This window comes from Entelurus aequoreus, linkage group LG06, assembly GCF_033978785.1.
Source record: "Entelurus aequoreus isolate RoL-2023_Sb linkage group LG06, RoL_Eaeq_v1.1, whole genome shotgun sequence".
NCBI classification, from domain to species: domain Eukaryota; kingdom Metazoa; phylum Chordata; class Actinopteri; order Syngnathiformes; family Syngnathidae; genus Entelurus; species Entelurus aequoreus.
In genome coordinates this window covers 35,658,052-35,682,702 of record NC_084736.1, presented here as the reverse complement: position 1 = coordinate 35,682,702, position 24,651 = coordinate 35,658,052, and the positions used below count along the sequence as shown (strand labels likewise).

General features: G+C 38.4%; 1 protein-coding gene across 1 annotated transcript in view; it reads left to right on the top strand.

Moving 5' to 3' along the window:
• rrn3 (RRN3 homolog, RNA polymerase I transcription factor) overlaps positions 1-24,651 on the top strand; it is a 69,885-nt gene that overhangs the window by 17,984 nt on the left and 27,250 nt on the right. The window contains exons 6-9 of the mRNA XM_062050639.1: positions 16,699-16,762; positions 16,826-16,895; positions 18,206-18,304; positions 23,567-23,656. Coding sequence (XP_061906623.1) covers positions 16,699-16,762; positions 16,826-16,895; positions 18,206-18,304; positions 23,567-23,656 — 323 coding nt within the window. The remainder of the gene's footprint in view (positions 1-16,698; positions 16,763-16,825; positions 16,896-18,205; positions 18,305-23,566; positions 23,657-24,651) is intronic.

The following is a 24,651-nucleotide window of genomic DNA, read 5'->3' as shown; positions in this document are numbered from 1 at the left end:
TGAGAGTGAAGGATTTGAGTGCAGTGCGGGACGCATCTTTTTTCGCTCTGACCGTAACTTAGGTACAAGCTGGCTCATTGGATTCCACACTCTCTCCTTTTTCTATTGTGGATCACGGATTTGTATTTTAAACCACTTCGGATACTATATCCTCTTGAAAATGAGAGTCGAGAACGTGAAATGGACATTCACAGTGACTTTTATCTCCACGACAATACATCGGCGAAGCGCTTTAGCTACGGAGCTAACGTGATAGCATCGTGCTTAAATGCAGATAGAAACAAAAGAAATAAACCCCTGACCGGAAGGATAGACAGGAAATCAACAATACTATTAAACCATGGACCTGTAAATACATGGTTAATGCTTTCCAGCTTGGCAAAGCTTAACAATGCTGTTGCTAACGACGCCATTGAAGCTAACTTAGCAACGGGACCTCACTGAGCTATGATAAAAACATTAGCGCTCCACCTACGCCAGCCAGCCCTCATCTGCTCATCAACACCCGTGCTCACCTGCGTTCCATCGATCGACGGAAGGACGAAGGACTTCACCCGATTATCCGTGCGGTCGGCGGCTAGCGTCGGATAGCGCGTCTGCTATCCAAGTCAAAGTCCTCCTGGTTGTGTTGCTACAGCCAGCCGCTAATACACCGATCCCACCTACAACTTTCTTCTTTGCAGTCTTCATTGTTCATTAAACAAATTGCAAAAGATTCACCAACACAGATGTCCAGAATACTGTGGAATTTTGAGATGAAAACAGCTTTTTTGTATTGGATTCAATGGTGTCCGAATACTTCCGTTTAACTATTGACGTCACGCGCATACGTCATCATACATAGACGTTTTCAACTGGAAGTTTAGCGGGAAATTTAAAATTGCACTTTATAAGTTAACCCGGCCGTATTGGCATGTTGCAATGTTAAGATTTCATAATTGATATATAAACTATCAGACTGCGTGGTCGGTAGTAGTGGGTTTCAGTAGGCCTTTAATATATACATTAAACAGTTTGGGCCCCAACACGGACCCTTGGGGGACACCACAAGCAATGCCAAGAGTTTCAGATAAATATTGACAAACTGTACCCTCCCTGTTAAATAACCTTTTAACCAGTCAGCCCCCTAATTCCATATCTCTCCATCTTATCTAGTAGAACTGAATGATTCATGGTATCAAAGGCTTTCTTTAGATCAATAAAAATACCAACTGCATATCTTTTATGCTGCACTGCATTAGTAATTTCTTCAACAGCTTCAGTTATTTCCATTGAGGTTGTTCTTTTGGACCTAAAGCCATACTGACCCTCATTGATTATATGATGCTTCTCAAGAAACAATTCAAGTGGAGAATTAAATAGTTTCTGTAAGATTTTTGACAACTGAGGCAATAGAGAGATTGGTGTGTAATTGGTGAAAGCGTGTTTGCTGTCACTTTTGAAGAGCGGAGTTAACTTAGCCATTTTCATTTTACTTGGAAAGCGGCCAGTCTGGAATGATCGGTTACATATGTAAGTTAAGGCTTTTACAATATTCAGTACAACTTTTTGAACCAATATCATGTTGATATCAAGGCAGTCAGTGGAGCTCTTACTTTGACACTTCCTCACAATATTTGTCACTTCCTGCTCATTTGTAGCTGAGAGGAAGAATGACAAAGAATTCTGTTCAATGGTTGATTTTGTAACTCCATTGTCTGGGATATCAACAGCCAACTTAGGACCAACATTTACAAAAAAACTATTGAACTTATTCACTACATTACTCATATTATAATCTTCACCGTTTTCATCAATAAAGTAATCAGGGTTTGTCAACTTTGAATATCCTTGTTATATTAGACTATTCAAAACATCCCAAATTCCTTTTATATTGTTTTTGTTTTCATATACCGTATTTTTCGGAGTATAAGTAGCTCCGGAGTATAACTCGCACCGGCCGAAAATGCATAATAAACAAGGGAAAAAACATATAAGTCGCACTGGAGTATAAGTCGCATTTTTTGGGGAAATGTATTTGATAAAACCCAACACCAAGAATAGACATTTGAAAGGCAATATAAAATAAATAAAGAATAGTGAACAGGCTGAATAAGTGTACGTTATATGACGCATAAATAACCAACTGAGAACATGCCTGGTATGTTAACGTAACATATCATGGTAAGAGTCATTCAAATAACTATAACATATAGAACATGCTATACGTTTACCAAACAATCTTTTCACTCCTAATCGCTAAATCCGATGAAATCTTATACGTCTAGTCTCTTACGTGAATGAGCTAAATAATATTTGATATTTTACGGTAATGTGTTAATAATTTCACACATAAGTCGCTCCTGAGTATAAGTCGCACCCCCGGCCAAACTGAAAAAAAACTGCGACTTATAGTCCGAAAAATACGGTAGTTCTTTTTGATAATATAACCGTTTGCTTGTTCTTATATCAGTTCATTTATTTTTGTACTTCTTTTATCTTTGTTCGACTTCTTTTGTTTTTATTTTAATGAACAGTTTGGAGAGATTGTTTTTCTTTTTATAGGCATTAATAAGGGTGTAACGGTACACAAAAATTTCGGCTCGGTACGTACCTCGGTTTAGAGGTCACGGTTCGGTTCATTTTCGGTACAGTAAGAAAACAACAAAATATACAAAAATTTGTAAACACGGGCTTTATCCTTTTAACATTGGGAACACTATAATAATTTTGCCCAAAAATAGAAATAGCTCTGTGTGTGATGAATTTGAGCCACCACTAGGCTGATCAGTGCAACAGCAGGCAGTCATGAATGATCAGGATAATAATAACATACATATACACACAGGGTCGATTGCCAGGGTTAATGTGGTCAACATATATCAAATAAAAACTAAATAAGATAAGGCTCAGAATTGTTTCTTAACAAAACCTTTCTACTAGGGGTGTAACGGTACGTGTATATGTATTGAACCGTTTCGGTACGGAGGTTCCGGTTTGGTTCGGAGGTGTACCGAACAAGTTTCTACACGGACATATTAAGAAGCGTAACGCACGTTGTGTAAACAATGCACACCGAAGCACAACACACGGCATGCTAGCAGCTAACGGGCTACGATAGACTGACCATATGTCCTCTTTTCACCGGACATGTCCTCTTTTGCGGAGCTTTCAGGGCGGAGTTTCTTAAATACCTCAAATGTCCGGCATTTTGAGTTAGGGTTATAATCTATAGCAGGGGTGTCAAAAGTGTGCCCCGGAGGCCATTTGCGGCCCACAGCTAATGTTTTAAAGGCCCACGGCACATTCTAAAAATACTATTAAAACAAACAAAAACATAACAAAAGTGAAATAAAAAAGCTTAAAGGTTAAATGTAATTTAGAAAGTTTCAATGTTGACTAATAAAACAAAGCTGTTTTTTTTTCTTTCAAACTGTCATTGCTCAAAACATAATATTGAATCAAAATCAATGTTATTATGAATTATTGGCCTATCCAAGGTTCCGATTACTTCACATCAAATATTCCACTAAGAAAAATATTTTTGGTGGAAGATTTTGCAAATTTGGTAAATAAATAACCCAAAAATGTATATTTTGTTGTTTTCTTACTGTACCGAAAATGAACCGAACCGTGACCTCTAAACCGAGATAAGTACCGAACCAACATTTTTGTGTACCGTTACACCCCTACTTTCTACATATAAAGTGCTTTTTTTGATTGATTGATTGAGACTTTTATTATTAGATTGCACAGTACAGTACATATTCCGTACAATTGACCACTAAATGGTAACACCCGAATAAGTTTTTCAACTTGTTTAAGTCGGGGTCCACGTTAATCAACATTAAACTGCCTCAAGTAGTTGCTCAGATTAAATGAAATGACAAAACTTTTCTTCTACATACAAAAAGTGCAACATTAAACAGTTTCAAGTCAACTCAGCCTCAGATTAACCCCCCCACCCCCACACACACAGCCTTTAACCCTGGTGACTTTCACTCAATCTTCATGTTTTTTGCCAGAAAAATCAGTTTATCCACATTTTCTGCAGAAAGAGCAGACCTGCTTGCAGTTACAATGGCACGGAGGTAGCAGGTATGGCGAGGTAGTGCCTGGCTAACTTGGCAGTAAGAGGATATATGGGCTCATTGTTCTTCCACCATAGAAGTGGGTCAAAATGTAGTTTTTAATGCAATATGGTCTTAAAGGCCTACTGAAAGCCACTACTACCGACCACGCAGTCTGATAGTTTATATATCAATGATGAAATCTTAACATTGCAACACATGCCAATACGGCCGAGTTAACTTATAAAGTGCAATTTTAATTTTCCTGGGAAATATCCGGCTGAAACGTCTCGGTATGATGACGTATGCGCGTGACGTAGTCAGTTAAACGGAAGTATTGGTACTCCGTAGAATCCTATACAAAAAGCTCTGTTTTCATTTCATAATTCCACAGTATTCTGGACATCTGTGTTGGTGAATCTTTTGCAATTTGTTTAATGAACAATGGAGGCTGCAAAGAAGAACGTCGTAGGTGGGTCGGTGTATAGCGGCTGGCTGTAGCACCACAACAAGGATTACTCACTTGGATAGCAGACGCGCTAGCCGATGCTAACCGGCCACCGCACGGATGATCGGGTGAAGTCCTTCGTCGTGCCGTCGATCGCTGGAACGCAGGTGAGCACGGGTGTTGATGAGCTGGGCAGATGATGGCTGGCTGGCGTAGGTGGAGCGCTAATGTTTTTATCATAACTCTGTGAGGTCCGGTTGCTAAGTTGATAAGTCAGCCTTAGCGTCGTTAGCAACAGCATTGTTAAGCTTTGCCAGGCTGAGATCTATTAACCGTGTAGTTACATGTACATGGTTTAATAGTATTGTTGATCTTCTGTCTATCCTTCCAGTCAGGGATTTATTTATTTTGTGTCTATCTGCCTTTGAGACAGATGCTATCACGTTAGCTCATGCTAATTAGCATGAGCTTCGTCGATGTATTGTCGTGGAGATAAAAGGCACTGAATGTCCATTTCGCGTTCTCGACTCTCATTTTCAAGAGGATACAGTATCCGAGGTGGTTTAAAATACAAATCCGTGATCCACAATAGAAAAAGGAGAGAGTGTGGAATCCTTTTTTTTTTTTTTTTTTTTTTATGTCCTGCCCAGCTTCTCGGGCAAATCATATAGCAGATGTAGATGCCCATATCGGCTGTTCAGATTTACTTTACAAAAGAGAAGTGTAGGATACTTCTCTTGTTGCCTTACTTGTATTTTGACTTTATTAAATGTATTTATATTATCATTTGGTGCAGCCGGGCCGGAGCAGGAGGGGATAGAAAGAGAGAAAAAGGAAGACAGAGGGGGGAATTGTGGGGACAAGAGGGGGATTAGACAGAGAGACAAAAACAACAACAGCAAACACAACAACAACAACAACAACAGAGCAACATCAGCAAATACGACATGTACAAATATGATGGTAAAAGTAATAGCAAATAAGCAGTTAGCGAAAATTAAAAAAAAAATACAGAACTGAGCATTATTACACTAAAAATTGAGCAATATGAATACCAATAGAAATAGTGCTATTGATAATAAACAATACCAGTACTTTACCTTTATTATCAACAATACAATTGTTCAAATGCAACAATACATATACGTAATGATAACTTGAGATACGAAAGAATGCAGAAAAATGGAGGGGAAGAAAGAGAAGCAACCTTAACCTTGTAGATTGTTAAAGTAACAATAGGTTAAGCTTTGTCAGTGTGCCATGTGTTATACCCAGTTTACCCTAGGGCAACAACATTAATGTATGTTTGATGAAACGTGATTATGTGCATGAGTGTATGTGTGCATATGTACTTGAATATGTACAGTATGTGTATGTGTGCTTGTACAGTGAATGTATATGTACAGTATGTGTATATGTGTGTACAGCGAATGTATATGTACAGTATGTGTGTTTGAACAGTGAATGTATATGTACAGTATGTGTAAATGTGTGTTTGTACAGTGAATGTATATGTACAGTATATGTATGTGTGTGTTTGTACAGTGAGTGTATATGTACTGTGTGTATATGTATGTTTTTACAGTGAATGTATATGTACAGTATGTGTATACAGTATGTTTGTATAATGAATGTGCGTGTGGATGTACGAACTTTGAGTGTGTAAATATGTACTGTATTTATTTGTATATGTATGTGGGAGCGTAGGTACCTATGTATGTCTGTATGTATGTGTGTGAGTATATGTGAATTTGCATGTACAATACATTTGACTCCCAGTGTGTGCGGGAGCCAGAGTACGGCCCCAGCCTCCCCGAGAACCCATCCCACAAACAGTAGGTGTGGTGCCCAGGGAACCAGGGGCCACCGCCCCCACGCAGCCAAGCCGGACAGCGACAGGAACCCCAGAGCCTGGCCCACCGTGCCGCCCACAAGGGCCAGCAGCAGGCCGCAGACAGACGCACCCGGCAGAGGACAAGGCACGAGAAAAACAGGGGGCAGCCAGACCCCAAGCCAGCGAGAGACCACACCCCACACGGGCAGAAAGGCGGGACGCCCCGCCCGAGGGGCCCGGAGACCCCCCGCAACCGGACGGGAAGACTGCCCCCGCCCCACCGGCAACAGGGCCCCCACGAGCCCCCCCCCCCCCACCCCCAGAGAGCGCGGCGAGGCCAGCCCACGGCCACCCCACCCAAGCCGGCCGCCACAGGACCACCCAGCACGGGGCCACAGGAACCACCCACCCCACCCGCAGGGACCCCAACGATGGAGATGGAACAACCAGCAACCGCCCCGCCGAGTCCCCCCCCTGAGGTAGGGGAATAAATAAATAAAATAAATAAATACATAATAATAATAATAATAATATTAATAAAATATATATTTTTTTTTTTTTAAAAAGGAAAAAAATAAATAAATAATTAAATCTATATATAAAAAATAAATAAATAAATAAATAAAAAAAAGAATTAAAAGAAGATCACAGACATGCTGACACACAAGGTCGCTACCCCAACAACTGGCCGACTCGCAGCACCTCGGAATACCCTGCAGCACCAAGCCACCACAGTAGACGCAGGGACCAGACCCAGCAGGCCCCTACCAAGACGGGCACCCGGAAGGGATGGACGGCGGGACCCAGGAGCTCCAGACACGCAGTCCGGATGCAGTAGCCTGAGGCGCCGACCCCCACCCGACAGGCAGGCCCAGAACGTACCCCCAGAAATATACATACATATATATATATATATATATATACATACACATAAACATACACATGTACACATACATACACATGCACATATATATACATACATACATACATACATACATACATACATACATACATACATACATACATACATACACATACATATACACAGTTTGTCAGCCCCGACAACCACCACGCGCGCGCTGCCACCAGTCACAACATCAGCCACCCCCCTGCACCAGACCCAGCAGCCACGGGCGCCCACACCACAAACAAACGGCAGCAGAAACAGCAGCCACAACACCCCCAGACAGCCAGCACCACCCAATCAAATCAAAGCGATCAAAAAAAAAAACGCGACCGGCAACCACACGCCAACAGGATCACAGATACCAGCCAGCGCCAGCCCGCCAGCAAGCCCAAACGCCAACACGCAAACAAGAGACACCAACACCCTCCCCCACCAAAAGACCCCACCACCCCAACCCAAACCCGCACAAACACACCACCGCCCAAACAACCGAGACACAGTATCCAGACCAGACACGGGCGCCGCGCCGCCACCACATCAAGTCGCCAACAGAGACCCCACAGCGCAAGATCGGGCCACACGGGCACGGACCCCACCCAACAGGAAGCGAGACCCGCGCGACGCCACACACAAATAAGAGAGTGTGGAATCCAATGAGCCAGCTTGTACCTAAGTTACGGTCAGAGCGAAAAAAAATATGTATTTCACTGCATTCTAGTCCGTCACTCTAATGTTCCTCGTCCACGAATCTCATCCTCACTCAAATTAATGGGGTAATGGTCCGAATAGCTCTAGCTGCGTTGAAAACAATAGGAAAATATGAGGGAGTGAACAACTGACAACGTCACGCTACTTCCGGTAGGGGCAAGGTTTTTTTTTATCAGAGACCAAAAGTTGCGAACTTTATCGACGTTGTTCTATACTAAATCCTTTCAGCAAAAATATGGCAATATCGCAAAATGATCAAGTATGACACATAGAATGGATCTGCTATCCCCGTTTAAATAAAAACAATTCATTTCAGTAGGCCTTAAATCTGCTGCTCTAAAAACATTTGTTATTGCTTTAGCCCTGCCTGACTCGCCGAGGAGAGGCTTCGTCTTTCTCTTCGTTGAAGCGATGTTCACTTGGGGGTGGTGCCGCTTCAAAATGGGTTAGCATGTTTGACATAGTTGCCAGAAGCATACTCTACCGCTGCTGAACAATGTCTGCAAACCGCTTTTGCTTTGTCCGCCTCTCGTCCTCCATTGTTTTATCGCACTGCGAAGCCAAAGTGTTCCCAAACGGGGGATCTTAACGAGGCAAGAGGGTCTTCCAGCTCTGACTTTTACATGTTGTCGTAGCCCGGTCGCTGCTAGCATGCCGTGTGTTGTGCCTCGGTGTGCATTGTTTACACAACGCGCAGTGCGCTACTTAATATGTCCGTGTGGAAACTCGTTGGGTACACCTCCGAACCGAACCGAAACCCCCGTACCGAAACGGTTCAATACAAATACACGTACCGTTACACCCTTAGGCATTATAAATCCCTTTTGTGATCCAAGGGCTATTTTAATTTTTTCCTTTTTATAAAATATTATTTCACAGGGCAGTGTTTATTATGCAGGGAAGTGAAGATGTCTAAAAAATGACAATAAACACTGTCCACATTTGGTTCTCTGTAAACTGAAGTCCAATCCTGAACTGCTAAGCTATTGTTTAGGGTACAGATTGTTTCCTCAGTTGTTATTCCTTTAGAGATTTTTGCCATAGTGTTTTTGGTTTCCTGAGATGACAGTCATATAAAGTAAAAACAGGTCAATGGTCAGTGATATCACCTATAAATAGGCCACTGGTGATTTGATAATGTTAGTAAAAATGTTGTAGATGACTGTGGCACTATGTGTTGTTGTTCTGCTTGGTTTGGTTATGGTTGGATATAGAGACATGCTGTACATTGTGTCAATGAAGTCATCAACATGTTTGAATTAAAAATAAAAAATCACCACAGATAAATATGGTTTTATGGTTGACAGAGGAAAATAGTTTACCCATCCACTCAATGAAAGTTTCCATGCTTGAACCAGGTGCCCAGTATACACAACTCATGAAGAAATTTGTCTTTTTGTCATTTAGAATTTCCACTGTTAAACATTCAAATAATCCATCGACTGCTATGGTCATGTTTGTTAAAACTTTAAATGTAACAGATTTTTGAATGTACAATGCGACCCCTCCTATTTTATTTATTCTGTTTGTGTATCTTAATTCATTGTCATTCAGACTAAAATCAATATCTTTATCATTGTTGAAGCAGGTTTCAGTAATTGCAATAATGCTAAATGGATGAGTAAATTATTTCAAGTAATCTTTGATAGCCTCAAAGTTAGTGTACATGCTTCCACTATTGAAATGTATTATTGACAGACTTTTATGAATGTACAATGCGGCCCCTCCTATTTTATTTATTCTGTTTGTGTATCTTAATTCATAGTCATTCAGACTAAAATCAATATCTTTATCATTGTTGAAGCAGGTTTCAGTAATTGCAATAATGCTAAATGAATGAGTAAATTATTTCAAGTAATCCTTGATAGCCTCAAAGTTAGTGTACATGCTTCCATTATTGAAATGTATTATTGACAGACTATCTTCTGATTTTACACTGTTTTCATATTGTTCACGGGTAAAATAATTACGTTTTTTAACAATCGCAGAGAAAAAAATATTATCAGGGTCTATCTCGATATCTGTATCTTCTGTAACATGTCCATATCAACACTTGGTGTGGTATGTGTTGATGTTGTAGTTTCTTCTGTAACATGTCCATATCAATACTTGGTGTAGTCTGTGTTGATGTTGTAGTATCTTCTGTAACATGTCCATATCAATACTTGGTGTGGTCTAGTTGATGTTGTAGTATCTTCTGTAACATCCATCCATTTTCTACCGCTTATTCCCTTCGGGGTTGCGGGGGGCGCTGGAGCCTATCTCAGCTACAATCGGGCGGAAGGCGGGGTACACCCTGGACGAGTCGCCACCTCATCGCAGGGCCTTCTGTAACATGTCCATATCAATACTTGGTGTGGTCTGTGTTCTTGGTGTGGGTAGCTTTGAGATGATGTAAAAGACACAAAGCTACATTGATTCCAAGTACTGCATCAATCTCAATACTTATCAAGATCTTCTATTTTCTTCACCACCAAGACTTTTGCTTCCTGGCGTCCCATTTAGTTTGATGAAGATCTTACAGTTTGTTACCCAGGTTTGTTGAATTTTGCTTTGCCTTTTAAGTTGTCGTGCGATCCTTGCAATGTCAGCATTTTTCTTTGTCAAGTGTTCATTCATGAAAACATCTGTACCTTTCAGTTTGCGTCCTGGCTTCAATAGTGCTGTTTTCTTTTTCTGGTTTGTGAATCTCATGATGACAGCTGGTGGTCTCTGGTTCTTCATGGGCAGTGGGTGACAAGCCTCGACAGGCTCCAGGTCCATCTCTATCCCCCTGCTCTGGAGATAGGAAGCCACCTGCTGCTCACTGACTGTCTGCTGCCACCGCACGCGCGTAGGAGCGCGGCTTGATCTTGATGCCAGTGATGACCACATCATTCATGCGGGAGTATTGCTCCAGCTCGTCCACTCGCCGCTCCAGGTCCACAATGCGCCGATCTTTTTCCACGTTCTGGAGGCGTAGCTGTTTTACCTGCTCCAGTAGCCCCAGAAGCTGCTCCTGCTGCGTTCTGAGCGCTGTCACATGGCTGCACAGGGAGTGGACTGTGAGCTTCATCTCCTCCAACTCCTCCCATGTCTGGCTTTTCCGTGGTGGAGGCATTCTGATGGTCTATATGCCGAAGCATCCAGCAACAGAAGAAATCCACACCTCTGTATCTCAGGCTGCTAATGCTAGCCGGCTGCGTTCTGAGCGCTGTCACATGGCTGCACAGGGAGTGGACTGTGAGCTTCATCTCCTCCAACTCCTCCCATGTCGGGCTTTTCCGTGGTGGAGGCATTCTGATGGTCTATATGCCGAAGCATCCAGCAACAGAAGAAATCCACACCTCTGTATCTCAGGCTGCTAATGCTAGCCGGCTGCGTTCTGAGCGCTGTCACATGGCTGCACAGGGAGTGGACTGTGAGCTTCATCTCCTCCAACTCCTCCCATGTCGGGCTTTTCCGTGGTGGAGGCATTCTGATGGTCTATATGCCGAAGCATCCAGCAACAGAAGAAATCCACACCTCTGTATCTCAGGCTGCTAATGCTAGCCGGCTTCGGTGTGCTAGCCCGCAGCACCGATCCACACAAACTGCAAAGTGTCACGGCACAGTGACACAGTGAAGCCAAAAAAAGTACAGAAAAGATGTGCTGGTTTTGCACAAAGTGATCGTTTAACTCAACAGCCTTACGTTGAAAACAGTCAGTCAGACGCGTGCGAACTCCAAACAGGAAACAGGAAGGCATATTGTTATGAAGGTGTCTGTTACTACATTTTATATATATACTTGCAGTGTGTATATTGTACATATTACATATTGTTATGAAGGTGCCTGTTACTACATTATATATATATATATATATATATATATATATATATATATATATATATATATATATATATATATATATATATTAGGGATAATGGCTTTTTGCCGATATCCGATATTCTGATATTGTCCAACTCTTTAATTACCGATACCGATATCAACCCATACCGATATATGCAGTCGTGGAATTAACACATTATTATGCCTAATTTGGACAACCATGTATGGTGAAGATAAGGTACTTTTAAAAAAAAAAAAATAAACTAAGATAACTAAATTAAAAACATTTTCTTGAATAAAAAAGAAAGTAAAACAATATAAGAACAGTTAGATAGAAACTAGTAATTAATGAAAATGAGTAAAATTAACTGTTAAAGGTTAGTACTATTAGTGGACCAGCAGCACGCACAATCATGTGTGCTTACAGACTGTATCCCTTGCAGACTGTATTGATATATATCAGGGGTGGGCAATTAATTTTTACCGGGGGCCGCATGAGCAACCCGAGCACTGCTGGAGGGCCACACTGACAATATTTCAATTAAATTTTGCTCAAATTATTTTTGATATACCGTAAGATAGATAATAATAATAATAATATTTTCATTTAACCTAACTTATCTTTATACAAAAGCAGATGGCTTTTGATGGTTTTATTTTTAACACTTTCTTACACAACACTTCCTGATGTATATTACAATACAAAAATTTCAATTTCTGTCACTTTATCCTGCATCCTCTTTGTTGTAAAACCTTTATTTAACCAGATAAGAAAACGTTGTGAACGTAGCACGCCTGTAAGGTGATTGGCGAAGAAGGAGGAAGCGTTGCTGTTGCGGAAATGAGGAGTGAGGATTGGTTTTCCTTTTGGAAAGAACGAGATAAGTTGAGCTGTGTTAGTATAGCTTGCTCAATAAAAGTTTAAAAAGTGCATCAGACTTGGTGTGCACTTCTTCTGGACGCTACAATTGATGTCAGAAGTGGGATGAAATGCCTCCCAGTTCGCCTTGCCATCAAACCTGGGAGTGAACATTGAGGGCGGAATTCCCCCCGTGGCAAGCAGCGTGGCTGCACCTGTAAACTCTCTCTCTCTCTCTCTCTGTCTCTCTCTCTCTCTCTCTCTCTCTCTGTCTCTCTCTCTCTTTGCGGCGAGCTCCTCACGTGGCACGTACCTCCCGATGACGTAGCACACAAACAGTGCAGTATGCGCAAAGTTTTACTTCTGCCACCAATTGTAGCGTCCAGAAGAAGTGCACATCAAGTCTGACGCTCTTTTTAAACTTTTATTGAGCAAGCTATACTAACACAGCTCAACATATCTCGTTCCTTCCACACGCACGTCTCCTCACTCCTCATTTACGCAACTCAAGAAGACAACATCTACTTCAGCAGGTCGTTACACTATATTCTTTAAACACAGCAACGTGTGTACCACAAATAAGCACACAGCTTTACCTTTACTTGTCTTGTTGAAAACACGCCATTCGTCATCAACTTTTCTCTTTTTAGCGGGCATCACTTGTCGCTGTGCGCCTTCCCTCACAGGACATACGCACATATAACACTTTTCAAAATAAAAGCAGCACAGTTGTATTGCACGCACGACAAAGATGTTTTTTTAAATTTATTTTGTAATTTGAGATTGCCGCTGCGCGCACGAGCATACGTCCACACGGAAGTAATACAAATAAAGCTTTTCAAAACAAAAGCAGCACCGTTGTATTGCACACTCGAAATAGATGCTTTTTAAAATTTATTTTGTAATTTATAATTGGCCTCACGCGGGCCGGACAGGGACGTACAAAGGGCCGGATGCGGCCCGCGGGCCGCACAATGCCCAGGTCTGATATATATTGATATATAATGTAGGAACCAGAATATTGATAACAGAAAGAAATGGGGGGAGGGAGGTTTTTTGGGTTGGTGCACTAATTGTAAGTGTATCTTGTGTTTTTTATGTTTATTTAATAAAAAAACAAACAAAAAAAAACAAAACAAAAAAAAAACGATACAGATAATAAAAAAAACGATACCGGTAATTTCCGATATTACATTTTAACGCATTTATCGGACATCCCTAATATATATACTTGCAGTGTGTATATTGTACATATTACATATTGTTATGAAGGTGTCTGTTACTACATTATATATATACTAGCTGTGTATATTGTACATATTGTTATGAAGGTGTCTGTTACTACATTATATATATATATATATATATATATATATATATATATATATATATATATATATATATATATATACTTGCAGTGTGTATATTGTACATATTGTTATGAAGGTGTCTGTTACTACATTATATATATACTTGCAGTGTATGTATTGTATATTGTACATATTGTTATGAAGATGTCTGTTACTACCTTTTATTTATTTATTTATTTATTTATATATATATATATATATATATATATATATATATATATATATATATATATACTTGCAGTGTGTATATTGTACATATTACATATTGTTATGAAGGTGTCTGTTACTACTATATATACTAGCAGTGTGTATATTGTACATATTGTTATGAAGGTGTCTGTTACTACATTATATATATATATACTAGCAGTGTGTATATTGTACATATTGTTATGAAGGTGTCTGTTACTACATTATATATATATATATATATACTTGCAGTGTGATTTATTGTACATATTACATATTGTTATGAAGGTGTCTGTTACTACATTATATATATACTTGCAGTGTGTATATTGTACATATTACATATTGTTACGAAGGTGTCTGTTACTACATTATATATACTTGCAGTGTGTATATTGCACATATAACATATTGTTATGAAGGTGTCTGTTACTACATTATATGTATATATATATACTAGCAGTGTGTATATTGTACATATTGTTATGAAGGTGTCTGTTACTACATTATATATATACTTGCAGTGTGTATATCGTACATATTACATATTGTTATGAAGGTGTCTGTTACTACATTATATATATACTTGCAGTGTGTATATTGTACATATTACATATTGTTACGAAGGTGTCTGTTACTACATTATATATACTTGCAGTGTGTATATTGTACATATAACATATTGTTATGAAGGTGTCTCTTACTACATTATATGTATATATATATATATACTAGCAGTGTGTATATTGTACATATTGTTATGAAGGTGTCTGTTACTACATTATATATATACTTGCAGTGTGTATATCGTACATATTACATATTGTTATGAAAGTGACTGTTACTACATTATATATATACTTGCAGTGTGTATATTGTACATATTACATATTGTTATGAAGGTGTCTGTTACTACATTATATATATATATATATATATATATATATATATATATATATATATATATATATATATATATATATATATATATATATACTTGCAGTGTGTATATAAAATGTTTGATGGAGGGTTTTGTAGTTATTTTAGACACTTAGAAGGCTACAATGGTGACTCCCATCTTTCAAGTGTTTTTTTGTCATCTTTTAAGAAAAAAAGACATGGGTTGTCTCTCAAAGATTGTGAATGATAGGCAACATTGCACAGAAAGTGCAGTTAGGAGACTTATGATGCCACATTTAAAACATGTTCTTGTGCTGTAAATAACATGTAAATGTCACATTTATACATGTATTACCTTCTTTCTGCTGCAAGATGTGGCTTTGTTGAGGCCTGCCAAGAGTGCAAATGAAACCACACCCCACCTAGTATCAGTTCATCTGTTAAAAATGTACACTGTTAAAATGTATATCCTGAACACCAACCTCACCGCTATTTTTCTCTGTCACGCTTGTGAATACATTCATAAACAATATAAACAATATATAGATTCACCAGTCACATCATTAGGTACGCAGGCCTAATTTCCAATCCATGCAAGAGCTGTATTAAAAGAACTCTGCTAACAATGGAGCCAGTGGGTGTGACTATATTCCACTTGGAATGTTTCATATACACATTGTAAGTATATAATGTAACATTTATAATAACATGTAATATTTATGTATGTTGCTCATTTTAAGCATACAGCAACGTATTAATTTCACAGACGCATCACAACACTCAATTTCCCTTCAACAACAACACCACTACTAATCATGAGAGACAACAAAGACTACTTTGGGACAAATGATGATCCAGAAACTTCTATTTTGAGTTTGAATAATGGAGGATGATCTACAAGATTTAGAAGCATCTGTAGTCAAACACTAAGCATCATGTAGCAGTATTGCTAAATACAAACATAATAAAACAATCACTTACTGTACAATGTCTGCTCTCACTGGGATAAAGACTGATTGATGTTTATATCTTCCTAATTACATTAGGAATCAATTGAAATTCTCAGTTTAAATTTTTTTTTGCCACAAGCAAACAAGCTTCTTTTCGTGTCTTTCTCACCAGGTCCTGGCCTAAGTTGGATGTCAAAGTTGACCAACTTTTAGGTTTATGTCCACAACCTTTTACTATCCAGCTGAGACATGATTTATAACTTTCACCAACTCAGAGGCCATGCAGCAGCTCAGTATGTCAATATAGCAGCATAAGCTAGTTAGCTCTCCGTGATCCGCTAAAATAGTTTGTAACAATATGGTTAATACTTGTAAATATTCAGGTCGCCACATGTAATAGGGTATTGTTGTAAATATTCAGGTCACCATATGTAATAGAGTATTGTTGGCGGTCTTTGGAGGTTTTTTAGAGGAGCGCTTCATTGTTAGCTAGCGTTTGTTTACCTTTTAGAATTCCTAACAAGAGAAAAAGATGTCTTACATAATTTTTGTGAATGTTCCCCTTTCAGAATACTTGACAAATGTTTGCTTTTTGTTGTTCAGATTTGCCCAGAATGTTCCAGCAATGCCACCAGGCCTTGCAACTCATCACTAAATATGTTTTTGTTGTTCAGATTTGCCCAGAATGTTCCAGCACTGCCACCAGGCCTTGCAACTCATCACTAAATATGTTCCATGGTAAGTCACTCTTTCTTTCATGACTTGCAGCTGCTTGAAAACCTTTCTGTGTTCACCTTTCAGCACCAGTCAATTTCTGCTGCCCATTCTGCAAGACAACTTTCCTTTTGTGCAAAAGTCCTCCAGAACCCTGGTAAGAAAAACCCCATCCCACTTCCACACCATTCAAACATCAACAAGTAGATTCATGTCATTAGCGGACACAACATGGCTAATGCTAACACAAACAAGAGCAAGGGAAATGTGGAACAAATGACTGCATGCTGCAAAGTTTGTCAGATTTATACCAGAATATGAAACAGAAAGATTCAGCTGAGGTGAAGAACAAAGCGCTAAAAAGCAGCTTACTGTGGTGGAATCATTCAGTGATGACATGATCACTAAAGCGCTCGCTCTGCACTTTCTTAAAGATGTGATGTCCACACAGTCCATTTACTAAAACTATTGCTTGTATTCAGTCATGTGACTTCTTTCCGGAAGTGAAAAGCAGTGGTGATCAACCCAGCCAAGATGAAGCAGCGTGCCAACTCAGTGTACAAAAGAGGCCTAAATCTTCCTGCAAAAAGCAGATAGGAGCAAATAATGCAACTCTGCAATGGAATAGATCCTATACTTGATGAAAATAAGATGATATCAATAATTCTACATGTTGAACTATCAGACATCATTCTACACCACAAAACACATGGACAAGCATGGAGGTCTACAACTTTTTTGAGTGTCTGGGTCCAGGACATTAGTATCAATACTCTCCTGGATACATACACTATATTGCCAAAAGTATTTGTCCACCTGCCTTGACTCACATATGAACTTGAAGTGCCATCCCATTCCTAACCCATAGGGTTCAATATGACCTTTTGCAGCTACTACAGCTTCAACTCTTCTGGGAAGGCTGGCCACAAGGTTGTGGAGTGTGTTTATATCTTCTGGGAAGGCTGTCCACAAGGTTGTGGAGTGTGTTTATATCTTCAGCGAAGTCTGTCCACAAGGTTGTGGAGTGTCTTTATATCTTCTGGGAAGGCTGTCCACAAGGTTGCGAAGTGTGTTTATATCTTCTGGGAAGGCTGTCCACAAGGTTGCGGAGTGTGTTTATATCTTCTGGGAAGGCTGTCCACAGGGTTGTGGAGTGTTTATATCTTCTGGGAAGGCTGTTCACAAAGTTGTGGCGTGTGTGTATATCATCTGAGAAGGCTGTCCACAAGGTTGCGGAGTGTGTTTATAGCAATTGTCCACCATTCTTCCAAAAAGCGCATTGGTGAGGTCCCACACTAATGTTGGTGGAGAAGGCCTGGCTCTCAGTCTCAGTTCTAATTCATCCCAAAGGTGTTCTATGGGGTTCAGGTCAGGACTCTGTGCAGGCCAGTCAAGTTCATCCACACCAGACTCTACATACCAAGCATTCGAGCAGACTATTGATAATATATTTGATGTGTTTTGCAGGAGTGTTATGTCCATAACCTCCTGAGAATGAGCCTCTACATACCAAGCATTCGAGCAGACGTGCTGGAGATCATCGTTGGACAAATGCTCAAACTGGATGTAAGATGTCAACATTTTCATGCTCTAACATGGAAAAAGGGGACTAGCCTCCATGTTCAAAGTGCACATTTTAGTGCAGGGCTCGGAAACCTTCCAAAAAATCATTTTGCGTCTGGAAAAATATTCTGGAGCTGCGAAGCGAGACGCAGCTTGTAAACGTTTACAGTTTTAGATTTGAATCCCTTCCAAAGGCTTTGTTGAGAACGTCATCCATCTTTTTGCTTGTCCCTGAATTGGGCTTAAACAGAAGCAATTTTCCTGTTAGGAACAATGTAAATCTAATGAATATGTACAAAAATATGTAGTAGTTTGACATAAGTGTACAGCTCTGGTAATTGGTACATTCGCACTCACCTGCACAAATGTACTTCAAAATGTAACAATCAAAATAAATATGCCTTTTTTTTGTTTACTAGGGCCTGCATATATAATATGCATTAATTTGACCATTTAAAATCAACGATAATAAAAAGGAGATGCTTGGAAATAGCATAAAAATGCCCCAATAACTTGTTCAGGTATATTTTTAATATTTTGATAAATCATCATATTTATGTATTACTAAATTTAAATAGGTATTGTTCAATCTTTAAGCTGTGTGTATTTGATTTCAGTTTGCTTTTGACATCTTATTTAGAATTGTAGTTGAAACTTTTAAAACCTTGTGTTGCGCTCATGATGGCGTAACCAAACTAGATTTCATTTAATGATCTTATCAATATTATTTTTACATCTAGTATATTTAAATATTCATTTATAAACATTGAATACATTTCAAATATCAATAAAATGCAATTGCCTTCATCTTATAGGGTAATGTTTAGTTACACCAAGTCATGAGCGTAACACTAAGCTTCATCACTTTGACTTGTAATATCTCTAATTCTGGTGGTGTTTTATGCTTTTTTCTTTTTGGAACATGTACTATACATATAATACAATAAAGTCCCATATAAAATTATGTTTCTAGCAATACTTTAATTTTGCCTTTGAAAGTAACACTCCAATGTCCATTAGTGGAGCTGTACACCTAAAGTAACACTGCAATGTCCATTAGTGGAGCTGTACACATTAACTTTTAAATAGTTCACATTCTGATTATATTTCTGCATGTAAACTTCCTTGTGATCTACATAATATGTCATACACCATCTTCAAGACACCTTCTGACCCTCTCTCCAGGATTTTATGGGCGGGTCTTACTTACGTGCCTCCACTTTGACTGCGTCTTCTCCCTGTCAGCCATGTTGTAGTTTTTATCTTCCATAACGTGTCTACAGACAGATATAAGTTAGAACTATACACTACTTTGAATGATAAATGTTGTAGTTTTTTATCTTCCATAACATGTCTACTGACAGATATAAGTTAGAACTATACACTACTTTGTATTATAAATGTTGTCGTCTTTTATCTTCCTTAACGTTTCTACTGACAGACATAAATTAGAACTATACACTACTTTGTATTATAGATGTTGTCGTTTTTATCTTCCATAACGGGACTACTGACAGATATAAGTTAGAATTACACACTACTTTGTATTAGAAATGTTGTAGTTTTTATCTTCCATAACGTCTCTACTGACAGATATAAGTTAGAACTATACGCTACTTTGTATTATAAATGTTGTAGTTTTTATCTTCCATAACGTGTCTACTGACAGATATACTGTAAGTTAGAACTATACAGTACTTTGTATTAGAAATGTTGTAGTTTTTATCTTCCATAACGTGTCTACTGACAGATATAAGTTTGAACTATACACTACTTTGTATTAGAAATGTTGTAGTTTTTATATTCCATAACGTGTCTACTGACAGATATAAGTTAGAACTATACACTACTTTGTATTAGAAATGTTGTAGTTTTTATCTTCCATAACGTGTCTACTGACAGATATAAGTTAGAACTATACGCTACCTTGTATTAGAAATGGATGCATGTGCATGTACGAGCCAGTCTGCCCCACAACAAGAGGACAGAACAGTGTTGGACTACAATGGTGGACTCGTGCAAAGCCCTTGAGGTCATTCTCTACAATATATGGATCATCCGCTGATGTCAACAGTTGAAAAAAAGGTCAAATGAAACAAATTCCCAGTGGTTGGTTTGGAGGAAGTATGAAGGAAGGCAAGATTCTTTCATAAAGATCTCCACCATGACTCCATGCTTTCATTTCACATGTTGGCCACTTATGCAGATCCTAAATACCCAAAAACAGCAAGAACCAGTAGGTGCTTTTGCTTGAAGGTCTTTGGAGAAAAGGATATCAGCATACATCGCGATACATACCTAATCAATAATATATACTTCTTTTGTGGGGAGAAAGCGGAAGTATGGAAGCAAGGTTGTTCGCATGAACAAAGGCACTCGCTCTCTGGTAACCTAGCAACGCAGGAAGTAATCACCTGACAGCCAATCGGGTGACAGTACCAACCATCAAGGTTGCTTGATTCTCTGCATGGAGTGAAAAGAGAAAGTCCAAATGAAGAAATTGTGGATAAGAGGAAAAGTCACCTGGACAGTTTTTGGATAAAAAAAAAAAAAGGGACCGTAGTCAGACCATTGTGGTCTGTACATGATGCAAGGCAAGACCACACCACCTTAGCTCACCCTTTAAAGCACAGCTGTAACTTTCTGTCACTAAACCTGCAGGAAATAGTTCTTCTCAGGTTTCTCTATTTTTACATTTTCACACTATTTTCTTACACTTTATGAAGCATTTCTTACATATTCCTTATTTTTAAGATCTTAAGTGTTCAATGTGAATTTACTATTTTGTTGACATTGTTTTCCATGCTTGTGTTGACTTTTCCTTTCTGCCTGATAGCTGAGGGATTATAATCACAGGAAATTACATTTCCAATGAAATCTTTCTTCCTGCTCCTACTTTTTTTCAGTAGGATGTCTATCGATATCGACCGATATAATCATATTCAAATAATTACTGCATTAAAAAAAATCCTTTCCATAGTTGAATATGAGTAACAGGGCAAATTAATGTTACACAGACGTAACTTCCTGTCACTGAACCTGCAGGAAATAGCTCTTAAGTTTCTCTGTTTATATTTTCACATTATTGTCTTACACTTTATGAAGCATTTCTTACATATTCCTTATTTTTAAGATCTTATGAAGTGTTCCTTGTGATTTTTCTATTTTGTTGACACTGTTTTCCATGCTTGTTGACATTTCCTTTCTAACTTGATAGCTGAGGGATTATAATCACAGGAAGTTACATTTCAAAATAAAATATATGATTCTCCTGCTCCTTGTTTTCCATAGGTCATAAAAAATGCCAATAATTATTGATATAATCATATTTAAATAATTACTGCATAACAACAATTCCTTTCCATAGTTGAATAAGAGTAACAGGGCAAATTAATGTTACACAGACGTAACTTCCTGCCACTAAACCTGCAGGAAATAGTTATTCTCAAGTTTCTATGTTTACATTTTCACACTATTTTCTTACACTTTATGAAGCATTTCTTACGTATTCCTCATTTTTAAGATCTTAAGTGTGATTTTACTATTTTATTGACATGCTTGTGTTGACATTTCCTTTCTGCCTTGATAGCTGAGGATTTATAATCACAGGATATTTCAACATTTCAAATACGAATGTTTACATTCATAATATTGCTCCTGATTCTCCATAGGTCATAAAAATATCAATGATTATCGATATGGAGCGATATAAAACCCTTCTATGGTTATAGGGGTTTCAGCCCTTCCATGCTTAGTAGGTCCCCTTTAACACCCTTTTTGTCCAAATGAACCACCACAGCTTTTTTACATGAACGTCAAGTGTTTCCCGCAGACCAGCAATCAATTTGTGGTGAGGGGTATAATTGACATCATTGGCATGTATTCCTACATATATTTCAATACAAATCTATTTGGTAGTGTTGTATATTTGATGGTGGTGTGATGAGCCAAGGAGATGCCAAGAGGAATCGTCAAACAAAAAGCTTTATTTGGTTTCAGCGAGTCTCGGACTAGAGCTGCAGCTCTAGGAGAAGAAGTGCCAAATCTCTTCATTCTGCTGTCTTGTCGGAACATAGTGTTTAAATACCATTTCTTATACACCCCCTCTCTTGATTGGTCAAACCTTGATGGCCAACACCCAGTTTATTTACTTGAGAGTCAACCTGGGATGATTTGGGTCCGGTGACCTCCGACACCTATCCTCTGTCCCTTTGTTTGGAACTTAAACCAGATGTTGCTAAGGTTTTTAATCTTCTTTCTAAAAAGGAAACCTACATTCTTGTGATTCCAACTTCCTTGGGATTGACACTTGCACTAAGTCCTTAGTAGAAAACTGTTATTAAAGGATTATGTGACCAAATGCAAACACATGCTACTTCAATCCTATAAGATAATTATACCTGTTAAAAAAATGCTATTGTCTCCCATGTAACCATTGTATATTACTATTGTCTCCCATGTAACAATTGTATATTGCTATTGTCTCCCATGTAACCATTGTATATTACTATTGTCTCCCATGTAACAATTGTATATTACTATTGTCTCCCATGTAACAATTGTATATTACTATTGTCTCCCATGTAACAATTATATATTACCATTGTCTCCCATGTAACAATTGTATATTACCATTGTCTCCCATGTAACAATTGTATATTACCATTGTCTCCCATGTAACAATTGTATATTGCTATTGTCTCCCATGTAACAATTGTATATTGCTATTGTCTCCCATGTAACAATTGTATACTACTATTGTCTCCCATGTAACAATAGTATACTGCTATTGTCTCCCATGTAACAATTGTATATTGCTATTGTCTCCCATGTAACAATTGTATATTGCTATTGTCTCCCATGTAACAATTGTATATTACTATTGTCTCCCATGTAACAATTGTATATTACTATTGTCTCCCATGTAACAATTGTATATTGCTATTATCTCCAATGTAACAATTGTATATTGCTATTGTCTCCCATGTAACAATTGTATATTGCTATTGTCTCCCATGTAACAATTGTATATTGCTATTGTCTCCCATGTAACAATTGTATACTGCTATTGTCTCCCATGTAACAATTGTATACTACTATTGTCTCCCATGTAACAATTGTATATTGCTATTGTCTCCCATGTAACAATTGTATATTGCTATTGTCTCCCATGTAACAATTGTATATTGCTATTGTCTCCCATGTAACAATTGTATATTGCTATTGTCTCCCATGTAACAATTGTATATTGCTATTGTCTCCCAGGTTGGTGTGTCCCGCTCTGACATGGAAGAGGCTGAAGGCAAAGCAGCCTCTTCAAGGGACAGCTCTGCTGAGGAGGCCCTCTTTGAAATGGTAAGCACCCTGGATTAGGGACGTACAATGATTTTCAAAAATTACTTATACTCAAATCTTTGAAGCATGTTTTATTCAACACATTCAAAATGATTTCCTTTTGTAGAAGAAACATTACTGTGAATAAGGAAACTTTCATGGACCTCAAGTAGAAGTTGAACGTGCACATTATAAACAAAGTAATATGGTAGAAAAAAAACAGAAATAAATCAAATAAATGTGAACATTGCATTGTAAGGATTTTCCTAGAGGGCACCTGATGGCCATAAGATGTAACTGCACTTTTTGTCCATATAGATAAAACTAGTGTTCATAGTTGGCCAACAAAAATAAACAGGAGTGATACCTCGCACATGGAATACGCAATCTTCACAGCCTGCGTTCAATTGGATGAGATAGTTGAACTAGTACTGATGTTATTAGAACACTGATACAGTTAAATAAAGGAGCAGCAAAGACATATTGCCTGCTGCATGTTTCCTCACATCATTAAGTCTCAGTCACAGCAGCTGTGTAATAGATTTCTCCTTGGCTGTATACTTTTAGTGTCTCCATCTAAACACAGCAGTGTCTCTTAAACGCACTCCACAGAAATGAAGCCAGGGAAAATGAAGTTAAACTAAACGCATCTGTTTACTCCGAGGGGAAATCTCCCTAGCAAAGTCCGTGTAGTTGTGTTCCGCCATGTTTTTTCAAGCCGAATGACGATAGTGCGCATGTGACGCTGTTTCCAGGAAGTAAGCGGTGTTGCCTAAAATGCATTAATAAATGACGTTTTTTGTGTAATTAAAAATATAAACGTTATGGAACGTCATAAATTTTACCGCAGTTTATTATTATTACACCGTTTACCGTTAAGTTATGCACATTTATATGTAGATGCTGTTTCGGTACAAATCCATTAAGAGTTTGAGCAGAAATAGGTCATATAGGAATTAACTATACACCATAACATTTTAACAAAGTGATGTGTCACATGAATGTTTTTTATAGTA